Source organism: Cinclus cinclus, chromosome 1, assembly GCF_963662255.1.
Source record: "Cinclus cinclus chromosome 1, bCinCin1.1, whole genome shotgun sequence".
NCBI lineage: Eukaryota > Metazoa > Chordata > Aves > Passeriformes > Cinclidae > Cinclus > Cinclus cinclus.
The window spans coordinates 35,819,190-35,833,680 of record NC_085046.1 but is presented as its reverse complement, the minus strand read 5'-3'; the positions used below and the strand labels follow the sequence as shown (position 1 = coordinate 35,833,680).

The window sequence follows — 14,491 nt, the reverse complement described above, 5'->3', positions numbered from 1 at the left end:
TCTTTCTTTCCTAGGTAGAGGTGTTCTGGTTCCTACACTCCAGATGTGTGAATCAGCTCTTCCCCAGGCAGCACCTGCTGTCTGCCTGACAAGAGGTGCCGTTTCTGGCAGGATGGATTTTCTTAATCTCTCTTCCTACTTTCTATACTCTCACCTTCTGTTTTGTTTTTATCTCACCACCTTCTCTTATTCCTCTCAGTATGGCTCTTAGTTCTCCTTGGACTCTTCCCACCCCTTCCTGTCCCTTAAACACCCTCACCACCTACTCTTGCTCCATCTGCCTCTTTATCCTGTCCTACCCTTGTTCCCTGCCTGCTGGAATCCCACCCCACACGCCACAATTTTGTACTCATATTCCTTTGTTCGTAGGGCACAGTGTGAACACTCCATGCCCTTGGCCTTTGCTGGACTAGTCACCAGCACTACTGGCTTTGAGGGTGAAGCATCATTCCTTTCTCTGCGTGGTGACACGGATTTAGCCAGGAAAAGAGCCATACTCTTGATTTCTCAGGTTGCTTGTGCCTTCTGTGAGCAGATCACTGATTCAGGAGGCTTTTGAAGATTGAGTATATCAGTGTTTTAACTATTAATAAAAAGGGGAAAAATTTGAGTAAGCTGTTTGAGAGTTAACTAGGGGCATAAAAGAAAACAAAGCTGTGGTTGCAGAGGCGAGGAGGAGGCTGCGGAGATAGCAAGCAGCCTGTGGTTCCTGGCTGTGGGGGAAGCAGGGTACCAAGTAAACAGCACAGAAAACAAAAGCGAGCTCAACCCGTAACTAAACAGGAAATGACAGGGTAGTATTCCTGCTGAAAACTGAGAGCTGCTAAATATGTAACTGCAAAGAGTAAAGGCATCTTGTGCAAACACAAATATACAGTAACAGTCCAAAAAGTAATTTGTTAAAGGAGTGACCAATTACAGATCAGGTGAAGGGCTGCTGGGCAAAGTCAGGAGTAAGAAATAACAGATGTATGTTTTCTCCCTTAATGTTAAACTGTGTAATTCAAAACACATTACACCTGAAAGAATATTGCAGGATTTCTAGGTGCAAAATGAGAAACCAGGCGATATTTTGTTCCAGATAACTTCTTATTTTGCTGTTACTAATAATTCCTCTTTGCATCTTTTTTTTTTTTCTTCAAATTTAACCTCTAACTCAAACTTCAGATTTTTGGTTATGCATTAGCCCGAACTGTTGGCATCTATTGAATAGGCTAGAGCAGGCATGCAGCTAGCTAAGTGGGGAAAATTCCTCTTTGCAAATATTTATCTAATTTCAAATCTGGTAGATTCTATCTGAAAGCACATTGTTATTCGGGGGGCATCTCATTTTTATTCCTGTGCAGTGTTATGTTTCCTTACTTCAGGATGGAATTTTAGAAGCATATAAATGTAGTTTTCCAAATCTTTGTAAAGCAAAGATGTTTGGACTGAGAAGTCCTTAGCAGACCTCCCTGAAGTTTTGGATTCCAGCTTAGCAAGATTTGCACACATATCAGTTAACATCTGTGGGTTTACTCAGGTTTCTGGTTATTTTGCTGAGCCTGGTGCTTAGCATCTTTAGTACCTATAGCATGTGCAAGAGAAAGCTCTACTGATACAGGAACTTTCCATTCTTTATGTAAGACCAGTTATTAAAAAAAAAGAAATAAAAAGCTGTGAAGGGTTTAAATTTGGGGGGGGGGGGGTGTTTGTTATTTTGTTTGTTTGTTTGTTTGTTTGTTTGTTTGTTTGTATTTTTGCTTTAAGGGAGGCAGTTCGCTTCACTTCCAATAAATCATTTGCTACTCCTATTTTGTATAGAGAGAGAGTCTAAAAGGATTGATCTTTTTCACTGAGGAACAGGATGGGAGGGATCAGAGCAGGAAGACATGTGCTGCTCCATGCAGTCCCTGACTTAAGGGCAGAAGGTACTGCTGAAACTCCTGTCTAGAAATAAGCTGGGACTGGGACTCAGCTGGGCTGGCACTCTTCTTGGCCAGTGAGGAAAACTGTAACACTAAGAACTGCTCTCTCTAGGAACTTCTCCCTTGTGGCTGTTCTTGACCTCATCCTCATGGCAAACTACCTGGAAGCACTCTTGTGTTCCCACCCAGGAGAGAGAAACCTGATCTCTCCAGCTTCCCTTTTGATCCAGCTTTCTTATTGTTTTAAGTTTCTGCCACAAGTAATTGTGCTCCAAGGACGGGTGTTTTAGCTTTCTGAGGATTTCACTGCCTTTCTTTTTCCATGGGTGAGATACATGCTTCTGGCTGCACCCTTAGCATTTGCTGGGGGGCATCGAACTCTCACAGGTGTGAATTTTAAAGATTTTTTTTTAAACTGCTTTGAGATAATGAACATTATTACATTATTTATTTTCTGACTGTTACCATGGTTAACAAAATCTGGAGGAAAGTCAGAGAAAAGTTTCTTTTCAATTTCCTTAAGACTTCCCTCACCCTTGTCTTGATCAGGACATTAAATGTTCTTCACTGTGAAACTGAGAGCCACAGAATCCAGCTTAACTGCAAGAGACAAGACATTTTCTCAGAATATTTGAATGTTTAATTCAAATCTGTACAAAAGCTTTTAGTTAGGCTGTGAAAATCTGAAGGGATGTCTGAGAATGGATTTGAGTTGTGTATGTTTTGGAATGATGTCACTTTTGGAATATCTTGTCAGCTGAACTGCATTTACAATGAAGTCCAAATATCTGTGAGCCTGTGAAACCTCAATGTGTGGTAGATCTTCCCCTGATCCAAAATGAATTCTGGAAAGAAAAAAAAAACATATGAAAAGAATCCATTAAATTAAATCGTTCCATCTGGGAATTTATAATATTTTTTAAAAATATACAGCAACAATGATGGGTAAACATATAAGTAATTACAAAAGTGACACCTTGGCCCAATGGCTCTTTTACTGAAAGTCTTTTCCCCCAAAGCAAAGGTTAAATCTCTTTAAGCACTGTAAGAGTAAACAGTTGCTGTTCATTCTAAATTGATAGTAGTAAAAAAGATTTTTAAAATTGTTGGACTCTTTCTATTAAAGATTCTTCTCTATCTAAACTACAGATATAGCTGCCATACAAAATTGATTGCATGTTTAAGAATAAATAAAAGTGGGCTGTTAAGGTTCATGGTTGAATTTAGGGTTGTATTTACTTTCAAGGGACACATTGATATTGCAGTGAAATCAGTACTTCTTTCTGCTTAAATAAAAGATAAAGAGTTATATATTATCAGTCACCCTCTGTGAAACCCACTGACCCATTTTATATGACTGTACTATAAAAAGTAATGTACCAGACTAAGACTGGCTTATTCAATAATTAGTAGGTGGTTTTCCTTTCTTTTTGGTGTTTTTTTATTATTATTATTATTGTTAAGTCCATTTTTGTCAGATGTTCTCTCATGGTTACAATGGCAATTGAATAAAGTGTGTGATAAAGAGGAAGGATCTGGAGGAGAGAAAGGCACAGTAAAGCTTCACCCATTATTTTGTGCTCCTATTACTTTTTTCTCTTTTTGCATATGAATGTAGTTGCATTTTATATAGGATTCAATATTTTAAATAAGATTTTCAAAGGTATATACACTGTGGTTTTGATAAGGGCTCGTGGGTATCTATCATTGCTAGGTAATTGAAGGCAATGCTGTAAAAAAGGTACATTTGAGCAGGAGAAAGAAAAGGTGAAGGAAGCTGAGAGCAGAGAAACCAAGCTTAGGAGAAGCCCTTCATTTATATTATTGAATTTTCTCTGTACTCCACTAAAATGTAGTGATACTTATATTTTCAGTCAGGTTTAGAGTTACAGGTTAGGTTTTTTCTGTCCATGAGCTGGTCGTGTCTGCAGTGCTCATACACAGGGGACACACAGACCAGTTTTGACACAGCCTCAGACCTTAATCTAGCTAGTTTTTTGCAAGCACTGACTTTTGGCCACTCACCATGGCTCCGTGTAGAAACAGAGGTGTGGTGTGACAGACAAGGCTGTGGGAGCAGCACAGCAGCTATCCACATCACTTTGCTTCTGTACTTGTTGGATGCTTGTCATTGAATTTTAGAGGTTGCTTTAGCAAGTTTCTTTTCCTTTTTATTTGTTTGGATGTTTACAAGAATAGAAATATGTATTTAACTTTGAAATGCTGCAGTAGGAAGAGGAAAAGTCAGAGGGATGAAGAGACATTAGGAATCTTTTTCCCCTAAAATATCACCGAAAATTTGTGTACCACTGCTAGGTATTTGGTAATTTGTTTTTCTCCACACAGATAAAATGTGGAGGTACCATGCAGACAGATGGTGTAGCTGAATAATAGGTTGGACAAGAAAGTTGAGGAATGGCTTAATCTTTCTCAGTGCTCTCAAGAGAAAGTTTTTTTTCTGCCCGTGAAGTTTGCCTTTCTTCTGAAAAGCCCTATGAGGCTGTACAGTTTTCAGTTTCAAATCTCCTCTAAGATGATGGTGGATGCAGATTTACTTAAAATCCACATCTGGCTTCCCTTTTCAATATTCTAGTAATGAAAGCCAGTAAAATAGATGAACCAGGAATATCTGGAGATAAAGGACAAATTCAGGTTTCAAACTTCCTCAATGCTCAAATGCAAAGGCTGAAACTTAAGGCTGATTAGAATAAATAAAACACTAATGCAACCATTGTTCTGGGGACATTTATTATCACTTTAGGCCACGTATCAAGAAGATAATTTATATTCTGGTATCTTTACTCATCTTCTGGAACCAGCTGAAAATGAGCTTTTGCTTCCTAAGTTCAGGATGCACAATTTTCTTAGAAAAACGGGAAATCCCGAAATATTGAATATTCAATGCAGTTGTTAAAATTAGTCAAAACTATATACCTCACAGAAGGAAGTCAGTGCTTTAAATTTCCTGTAAAAATAAGCTAAAATTAATTCTAAACAATGTTTTGGTTAATATCAAAAATTACTGAGTCTGGTACATTATTAGTTTTCCCAGATTTTTATAAAAGTACCCAGTGGCCTTTCTTTCAATAGACGTCAGTTCTTCTGTGAAGCACTTGGGTCTATTCAGCTTTGCATAGGACCTAGCCAGGACACTTTATGTACTTTAGGAAAGATAAACCTGCTGTCAGAATAAATTTTCCTGCAGCAGAAAATTCCAGAATAACATCTAAGGGTAAAAAGGACTGCTCTTGTCATCTAGGCTTGTTCCCACATCTAAGCCACAGGTATTTTACACAGAAAGAAGACAGATTCAGGGATCTTAGCATGAAAATTAATTTTTAATTAAATGCTCTGTTCTTACCCTGCAGTGGGTGTTCCCTGTTTTCACTGTTTTATTTTTTCAGATAATGTAAATGTAACATAAACAACATTTGCCAGAGAAATTAAAGCAATGTCCATTGTTACTTATTGGTCATATTTGTTTGTGTTGAAGTGACATTTGCTTATTTTTGTTTCTCAATGCCATATGCATGAGTGTACTGATTCAGAACTCCCTGAATTTCTGATCCTGTTGAACACTGTGAGAAATCTCAGTTGAAGGGTTTAATGCATTTTCCAATCAATGTGTAGGGGAAATTTGGCCTTATCAATTTAAATGCTGGAGATCCTTTCATTGCATTATGGAAGAATCTTCTCTAAGCAGAGATTATTCTTAAGAACTTCATAACATTTAAAGGTTAATATGTTAGGTAAAGAACAATATCTTAAGACAAACATTTTTATTACAGGACATGAAGGGATAGTTCTGATTAAATTACACGATTATTTGAATGGGAAAGAAGACAAAGTGCATCATTTCTTGCCCTCAACTTTAATGCCTTTAATCAAATAATGACCTTCTGGAAATAGTTAATTTTAAGCATTTGGAAAGATCAATACCACTTTGCCACCAAAAAATGGCCCAGATGATGAAATTTGATGTATTTAAAGTACCATTTCACCCTTTTAACCTAGTAAATAATTTAAAATGCTTTCAGTACTCCTTTGCTACCATTATGTATCTCGCTCAAAGTATTATGACTTTTCCAAAAGCAACCTCTCTGTGCAATGTGCAGCTTACAAGTTTAGTGCTAAAGACTAATACTATATGTATATATGGCATTGGTTGTGCTGGCCCTTTTTCTTCCCTTGTATATGTGGAATCTGTTGTGTAAAGAACTAAAAGTATCTGAGTGCAGCTGTTTGGAACAATAATGAGATTGTAAAGCAATTTGGATGGCTTTTGAAGGGGAAAAAGTCAATATTTAAAGTTTAGTCCATGAGTTCTTTTCTTTTGTCTTGTCTATAAGCTTTCCTGGTAAAGGTGAAGGATTTGGATTGCTCAGACAATTAAGAGCCCATTTTACCAAGTGTAATTTCATATCTGCGTTCTATAAACTGGAGTGCCTTCAACATTGTAAATAAAAAAAAATTGCCCTCTATTAGCATATTTGTGGGCAGATTAAAAACAGTCTTCATTAGCATAAGTAACACTTACAGATTCTTTTAAAAGTAGAAAATTATTTGTTGAATGATAAATTGCTAGCTTTCTAGTTAGTTGCTGAAAATGTTCTCATTCAAAATGCCTACTTCAGTTTAGTCTACAATACTCAATTTTTTTTAGTTAGAAGTACTGTTTAATGGATTATGTACTTAGTCTTTGTTCACGGTAGATGCTGAAATGCAATTCACACTTTCTGCTAAAATGTTTGTATCAAATACCTCCCTATTTAGATTGATTTCTTTTAACACCATATATTTTTATTATACTATGCACCCCAGAGAATGATACAAAATAATCTTAAATATACTATAACCAAAAAAAAATGAATATGTCTTAGCATTGATACTCTAAATGTTTACCACTGTTAGATTTAAGCTATAGCCTTTCTAAAAAAATGCTGAAATCATTGTTATTCTGTAAGAAATATTAATCATTTGGCAAATTATTATCACTGTAACAAAATGACCAAAAAAGTTCAGTTGCTTCACCTTGTAGCCTTCCCTTCTCAGACTAGATGTGTTTGTTTCTGATTTGGAAAGCTTTGACCAGAGAGCATTTTTCATGATTGTAATCTTACCCTCTTTGATGTAATAAGGGTAGGTATTTATACCTTAGGTGTATTTTTTTTTCCTTGTTATAATAAAGAATGGAAGAATATTTGATTAGAAACTCTATGTGAAAGGGTACTGTTTTATTTAAGCACAGCAGAAGTCTAACTGAAAAGAACAGAATTTGAATGTATAGATAAAATGCATAGATGCTTTCTTTAAAATAAGCATGCTCATGGGTATTGCAGAGCCTAAGTTTTGGCAGTTATCCTCTTTGCGCTTTTCCTGCGGTAGTTTGGCAGTTCAGCTTTCACAGGTTTTTTTCCTCTAATGTCTTGGTTTCTTTACTAAATCCCTATCAGAAAAACAGACAGAAGACTCTTATTTATTTTAAATATCTTAGGTTTAGCATCTTTTTTTTTTTCACCATTTTCTTGCTTACTGTAGCAAGACCTTTGCAGATGGTACTTGGTTACTTGAAAGTGCATAACAGTATTTTCTTTGTAGCAGATGGATTTAAGACTTTTAGTTCCCAATAAATGTAGGTTTACAATACATAACTTTACAGGATTTGTGTTGTATATAACAGGTTTGAACATATTATCTCAGAATTCATCTGCATGGCATTTTCAGCTTATCCAGGGCCCATGCCAGTATTTTAAGTAATAGGGAGAGCATAGTGATTGATAGCAGCTAAAGGCGTGATTTTGAATAGAAACAAAGGTTTTAGAACAGAAGGTGTCAAATTAAACTTTGTCAGTTTGAAAAGTAGTAACATCCTGAAAGTTCTCCAAACATATTACATGTGGCTAATGTTTATATTTTGCTTTGTACTCTCTTTATATTCAGCGCAATGTTGCCTGGCAAATTTACTCTGTTTTAAAATCAAGGTTGGTCCCAATGTCATTGCAGAGATTTTGGGGGGTTTGTGTTTCTGCCTAAATGTATCAACTTCATTATTTTAATGCTGTTTTCTTAACAATGTACTCTATATGCTGTATAAAACGGTCATGATCTAATCTGTTTTATAAATATTTCCTTATTATTTTGTGGTCATTTCCACTTCCTGTAAAACTATAAAAACAAGAAAAAAAGGAAACTGGGCAGAAATTGCTCTAGACTTAAAAAACCATGAAAGGAGAAAAATCAGCCCCATTACATTCACTTGTAAATTCAACTGCATTATCTGCAGCATTTCATATTATTTTAGATCAAATGGAAACAAAACTTATAAATGTTACAGAACTTAAATTAACCATTAGAAAAGTCCAGATTATTACTTTTCCTAAATTTTGTAAAAACATTTCATACTTTCTCATGTACGTGACTTTTATGAATGAGCGTTATTTCATGCACAGAATTCTGAACCAGAAACTAAATGAAATACTTCTATTTTTATTTGTTTATCTAGAACCAAAAAAAAGCATATTGGTATAAAGTTCTTACTCCCTTAGCAAAGTAAGCCCCTACAGTCTCTCTTGCTGTCCATCCACTATCTCTTCTGAGAACACTGGTGAGATCAACTTTGATAAATATGTACGGAAATAAACCGTGAAGACCAAAAAATTGTTTCTATCCTTGTAATTGTAAAAGAATTCAGTTGTTTGTTTCCATGTTTTCCACCAAATGTTTCATCAGTCTGTGTCTACTTCTTTAAAAATATGCCAAGTGGAATAGAGACATTTTGGTCGAACAGTAATCTTTTCTGTGTACCCTGTCAGAAGTATCTGTCTTCATTATCTCAAAATCCCTGAAAGGCTAGCAGAGACGTGTTTCAGGTTACAATTTATCAAATGATTTTAGATAAGGAATTAGAAGTATTATTTCAGTGCAAATATTGAAAGAAAATTATTGGAAATACAATGTTAGCTATCAGCAGTTAATAAAAATAAGGTCCAACCTAGTAAATACAGAAACAGAAAAGACAGTAAGGGCAGAAGGTATTTCTTAGTTAACAAAAATGGTTGTGAAATATGTTTAATCAACAGAAAATGTTATTATCTAGGAATTATTTTTTTCTACTGGCTATTTTTTAATTATAAAGAGTTTCTACTGCATTTTTAAGAGAAAAACAAACCCTGTGATTCCTGTGGTCAGCAGACAAAATATGTGCAGCTTCTAAATGCATGGTGCAACTTCTTTCCCAGCCTGTGTATATGCCTTGGAGAAGTGTCATGGGTGGAGACAAGTTGTCTTGTCTTTTTTTTTTCTTCCATCAAACTGTCATGATAGGCAGCTCTGCTCTTTGTTTCACCACTGTTAGAAAGAGAGCCAACAATTTCAGTGTGAAGCAGTGCAGATTCCACACAACCAAAGGACAATTTTTACCCTTTGGCATGGGATGGTTTGTGGCTTTGGGGTTCTTTAATTAAGAATTTTGTAACTGCCTTTGAGTTAAAATATCTAGATTGGTTTCTCTTCATCATCTTCTCTCCTCCATTCCCAACAAGCTATCTTTGCTTTCTGACTGCACCACTTTTAACTTACTGCAATAAACAAACGCTGCTGTTGAGTGTAATCCAGCACTCAGTATCCCTGTGGATGCACAGTGAGCAGAGAGCTACGAGCAACATGTTGGTTTTGTTAGGGGCAGGGAGAGCTTGCCCTGCTAATACATTCCAGTGAGATTCCAGAGACCCTAGCTACTGTTTTGAAAACATGCCATACAATTCCAGCCAGGACAGGCTGAGTGTTGTGTGCTCTGTGTGAAGGCATTTGGCCGTGTTTCCAAGTCACCTGCCTAAACCCTGGGGCCATACACAGCATCCCCACTTAGTGCAAGGTCAAGGAATGGGGTGTGCTCCATCCCTAGGGTGTAGGGGAGCTCTTCTGCTGCCCCTGCTCTCCCCTGTCTCCACCCTGTCCCTAGCACACCTCATGAACACCTGGCAGATTTTGGCCCCATTTAAATTTTTGCTTTTTCAGTTCTGCTTCCACCTTCTCTATAACATTTGTCATTTTGATAGTTTCTTGGGGGCATTTTCTTCTATGTCATTCGTCCAGTTTTTCACTTACATCCAAGCAAATATACTTCAATTTTTAATACAAACCTCACTAAATATTTTCATATACAATATGAATGTATTAACATTATTTGTTTACTTCTACTCTTCCTGTTGTGGCAATATTTTTACACTGCATTTATTAACTATTAGCTATAAGTATCTTCAAGAAAATACATATCTATATCGAATCTATATGTCTATTGTATCTGTTGGTAAACCAGTCTGGATAAACCATTAATCCACTACTACTGGTACATATAAAAAGGATCTAAAAGCTTCTGTACATTTATATTATTTGTTGATTCAATAAAATGTCACATTATCTTTCCTACAGCATTAAGAAATAAAACTGCATGGACCTATTCTTGAAAACAAATCCTTGAAGCTAAAATAAAGGAAATATGCATATTTCATACATGTAATATTTTGTTCCTAAATTTTAATATATTAGAAAATTTCTGCTGATGCACACTATCCTAGCTAGAGGGTTTGCATTCCTCTTTTAGAACTACCAGTGCACAGTTAAGAAAAAAAATCCTCAATTAAATTTTAAGAAGATGTAAGGAAACATTAAATTTTTGTGATTAACTCATATGTCTCTTTCGGAAGCAAATTAGCAACTGCTTCAGTTCTTGCAGAGGATTCTGTAGCTGGCTTCATATTATGTATCCCAAAGACTCTTAGGCACCTTGCTGTCCTTGTTGTGGAAATGTATAAAGGATGTATCAGAAGCTAGAGGACATCTTCCTTTCCCCCAGCCCCCAATAATCCTGTCTGTATGTAAAACTAAGAGACTGTTTTGTTTTTGGTTTTTTTTCTGGGTCTATGAGGACAATCTGGAAATAGTTATGTATCACTTGAAATAAGTTTACCTGCAGAGAAACCTCTTCTTATAGTAGAAATTAGGATGTTATCGCTTGACTGCATCTAGTCATAGGATTCCTGTGTTTTGAAAGGATAGTAGGGAGTTTTCTCTACTGCTGTGTTTTACGTTAGGCAGCCCTACAGCCAAGCAAACAAGCAGCAGTGCTGTGTGTGAGACCAAGGGGGAAGGTGCTTTCCAAAACACCTGTGCTTGGTAAGGGTCTGTGAAATTGCTGGGCAGCCTCTCCATGTACTGGTGTTTGCTTTAAGCCTAGCCTGTGCAGTGAAAGCCCTTTCGATCAGGTGAGAGCATGAGAGAATGCAGCACCTCTGAAGTATACTTTTCACCCTCATTTTGCCCCTTGCAGTGTGACCAAAGAAAACCTAACGTTTTGCTGGTTTTATCTTCAAGGGGTGGCTCTGTGAGCTGTTACGTTGGAAAGAAGATCCATCACCAGAGAACAGGACCCTCTGGGAGAATCTCTCCATGATCCGAAGGTTCCTCAGTCTTCCTCAGCCTGAACGCGATGCCATTTATGAACAAGAAAGCAATGCAGTTCATCACCATGGTGACAGGCCTTCCCACATTATCCATGTGCCAGCAGAACAGATTCAGGTTAGTTTACCTTGGCCAATCCCGCAGAGCGCTAAGTAAATAAAGCTTTAAACGGAGCAAAGGAAATTAGTGTTTCTTCCCTCCCGGTCAGGTTAAATGCAGGTCTCCCAGTGCAAGATAACAGCACCGCAGCTCAAAGGAGCCTGTGCGACCACCCACAGTTCTCGTTTCGGTTCGCTGGTTGTTTGTAAACCGAGTGGTGGTAACACGGAGGCAGCTGTGTGCCAGGCAGGGCGAGCCCCGGGCTGGCTGTGCCTGGCTGGACATGCAGCAGGACCTAAAGGCAGGGCCGTGTGGCACCGGTGTCAAAGGTCTTCCCAACAGAGCAGGAGAACCTCGTGCTGCTGCTGTTCAAAAGCTAAGCGAGAACCCTCAGCAGTGGCGGCTCATCCTGGGCAGGAGTGAAGGGAAGGGGATTCCTCATCCCATTTTAACCCCAGCTGAGACTGGGGAGAGTCAACATTTGTTTGTTTTTCCTTCAGAGCCCCTCTCCCACCACCCTTGGGAAAGGAGAGCATAGAGGCGCTTTCCTACCAGGCCTGCTGACCGCTGGACCTTGGCTGGGTGCTGCTCCGCAGGTGAGCCGGCACAAGGGCACCATGTCAGGGAGAGAGAAGAGGGGACTCGAGACCCACAAGACCCACACCATGAGGCTTGGAAAAGCTGCCCTCTGCTTCAGGGCAGCCCCAGCAGGCTCCTCCAGGAGCTGCAGGCACCCTTTTGGCTGGCACAGGCACTGCCGGCCGGGAGTGGAGCTGGCTGTTGTGCTAAGCTGTGTAGCCCAGGTTGTCAGTGGGGACTGCTGTCTCTCTGAGCTGGTGACTCTTTAATCTCTTCTCACAAAAGGCCTGAGGTCAGCCTTGTAACTGCTCCTTCTTAAAGGGCAGATATTACCCCATGCTTTCCCAACCTCAGCTGAAACCCTGTGTATCACTTGTATTACCTATACAGAAAAACATTTACAAAGCTAGGAAGGATAGAGTTATCTTGCAGCCAGAAACAACACGAGTGTATATTAAAGATAAAGCAAACTGAATAAGACAATCCCTTAGGATATCAAGTACTAAAATAATTGTGAAAGCCTGGAAACTTGCTGTTTGATTTAGCAAAAAGAGAGAGAAAGATCTATATTAAGTAATAAAACAGCACTTGTTTGAAAATGTACATTGTTTTTAATAAAATCGCTTCTTAAGGGGATAAAAGGAGAAGCTTATGCACAGTATAAACATTCAACCACTATGCCACTTACTTAGATTTTCTTGCCTTGTTGATAAAAGTTGTGTGTTTGATCTCATAAATATTATTCACATAAGCAGTTGCATTGTAATCTCTTAATAGTACTTGTATGAGTAAGGATTGGGAGATTGGGCCTGAGTTTTGTCTCCGCTCTTCTACATGGTAATTGTTGTAGATGCATAAATATGTAGCTCAGACACAAGTTTTCAAACTGCCTATACAAAGCCTCCAGTCTTATAAGAATTTAACGTGCTGGGAGTAGTCTTGAATCTCTTCAGGACTGGAACCTTGAATGGGACTGCTCACAGACCATAAAACATGAAAAGACCTGAATAGGGATGAGGAGGGAGCCCTAATTCCAGGGCATTTGTGTCAGATTTTAAAATATGAAGATCACTTAAAGCAGTGCTTCTAAACCAGTTGTGTAGCTCTGTGCTAAGTCTCTACAACTGCAGGAGTCCCTGTGAAGTGGACACAATTGTAATTCCTCCAGTATTTATACCATTTGTACAGCATTTTGTGCTTCTTAGGGTCTCAAAGAACTGCTACTAGAAGCCTGGAAACCTCTACCAAAACACAGAAAATTATTGAAGGGAGACTCTCAAAGGGAAATAAAATGCAGTGATAGCAACTGCTTGTTTTGCTGTGGTTGTTTTTTAATAATAACTGGTGGTTTGTACCATATGACAAGAAATTTGCTGATCCAAAATATCTTACTAACCAGTGCTTCCTGTGCTATGCAGCAGAAGAATTGTCAACACAAACAGTAGCTGATAAATTTACTTTTTATTTTAAACATGGTCTTATAGTGTACTGTACTCTGGTGGTAGATGAGAAAACCATTTCTGTCCCTTGGGCTCAGTGCCTCACCTTTTAAGAATGTTACTGAATCCATGCTTGCAAAACTTCATTTTAAGCTCTTGTTAATTATTTACATCATGATTTGCTTTATCTTATTCTTCTGATGTGCATATTGGCTCATTTTTATTGCCTGAATTTTTGGAATGCAGCATGTTCCCTTCTAATAATAATAGTTCAACTTATTTAGAGCTTTGCATCTTAGTGCTTTATAAATATTAACTAAATAATCCCTAGCACAAACACAGAGGCAGGTAAATAAGTCTGTTCCCTGCTCATTTGTTGGGATACAGGCAGCACAGGCCTGCTCAGAAACCACAGGCAAGAGAGGTCAGATCCAGAAGGGGGAATACATATTTCTTCCCTCCAGATCCTTTTGTCCTTGCCGAGGCTGGGTTTGACAGAATCACGTTAGGTGCTTCCAGCCAGCACATTCTGTCGTAATGTTTGCAAGTTTGATGAGACTTCAGTGCATGCTGAGGTCAGATCAGCAGTGAGATATATATGTCCGTACTTACAAAACTAAAATGCTCTCCTTCCCCCTGACTCCCCAGTCCCTTCGTCTAGCTATTGCTAGAGATTTGCAGCCCTTGTTTTTGGGCAGCAGCTGCCGTTGCTGGCAGAGCTCCGGAACATTTGCCCTCATCTGGCACTTTTCTCACTTTGTCCTTGCTACAGTTCTGGCTAAGATGGTGAAGTTAATCCTATACTATGTCATCTCCTTAGCATTTTGTCTTGTCTGCACTTGACTCATGGAGCATGTTCATTAAAATTTGTCAGCTAAACCACACCGATGTTGTGTCCTCAGTGTTTTGGTCCGGCAAACCTACGGTGCTCTTTTTGTTATTTCTTTTTTTTCTTTCTTTCTTTTTTGTCCTTTAAAATTTCTAGGCCTTTATTTGTAGCTCTGCAAT

General features: G+C 38.2%; 1 protein-coding gene across 1 annotated transcript in view; it reads left to right on the top strand.

Annotated features, from left to right (window-relative positions):
• SATB1 (SATB homeobox 1) overlaps window positions 1–14,491 on the top strand; it is a 73,357-nt gene that overhangs the window by 57,260 nt on the left and 1,606 nt on the right. The window contains exons 11-12 of the mRNA XM_062496201.1: window positions 11,280–11,483; window positions 11,966–12,061. Coding sequence (XP_062352185.1) covers window positions 11,280–11,483; window positions 11,966–12,061 — 300 coding nt within the window. The remainder of the gene's footprint in view (window positions 1–11,279; window positions 11,484–11,965; window positions 12,062–14,491) is intronic.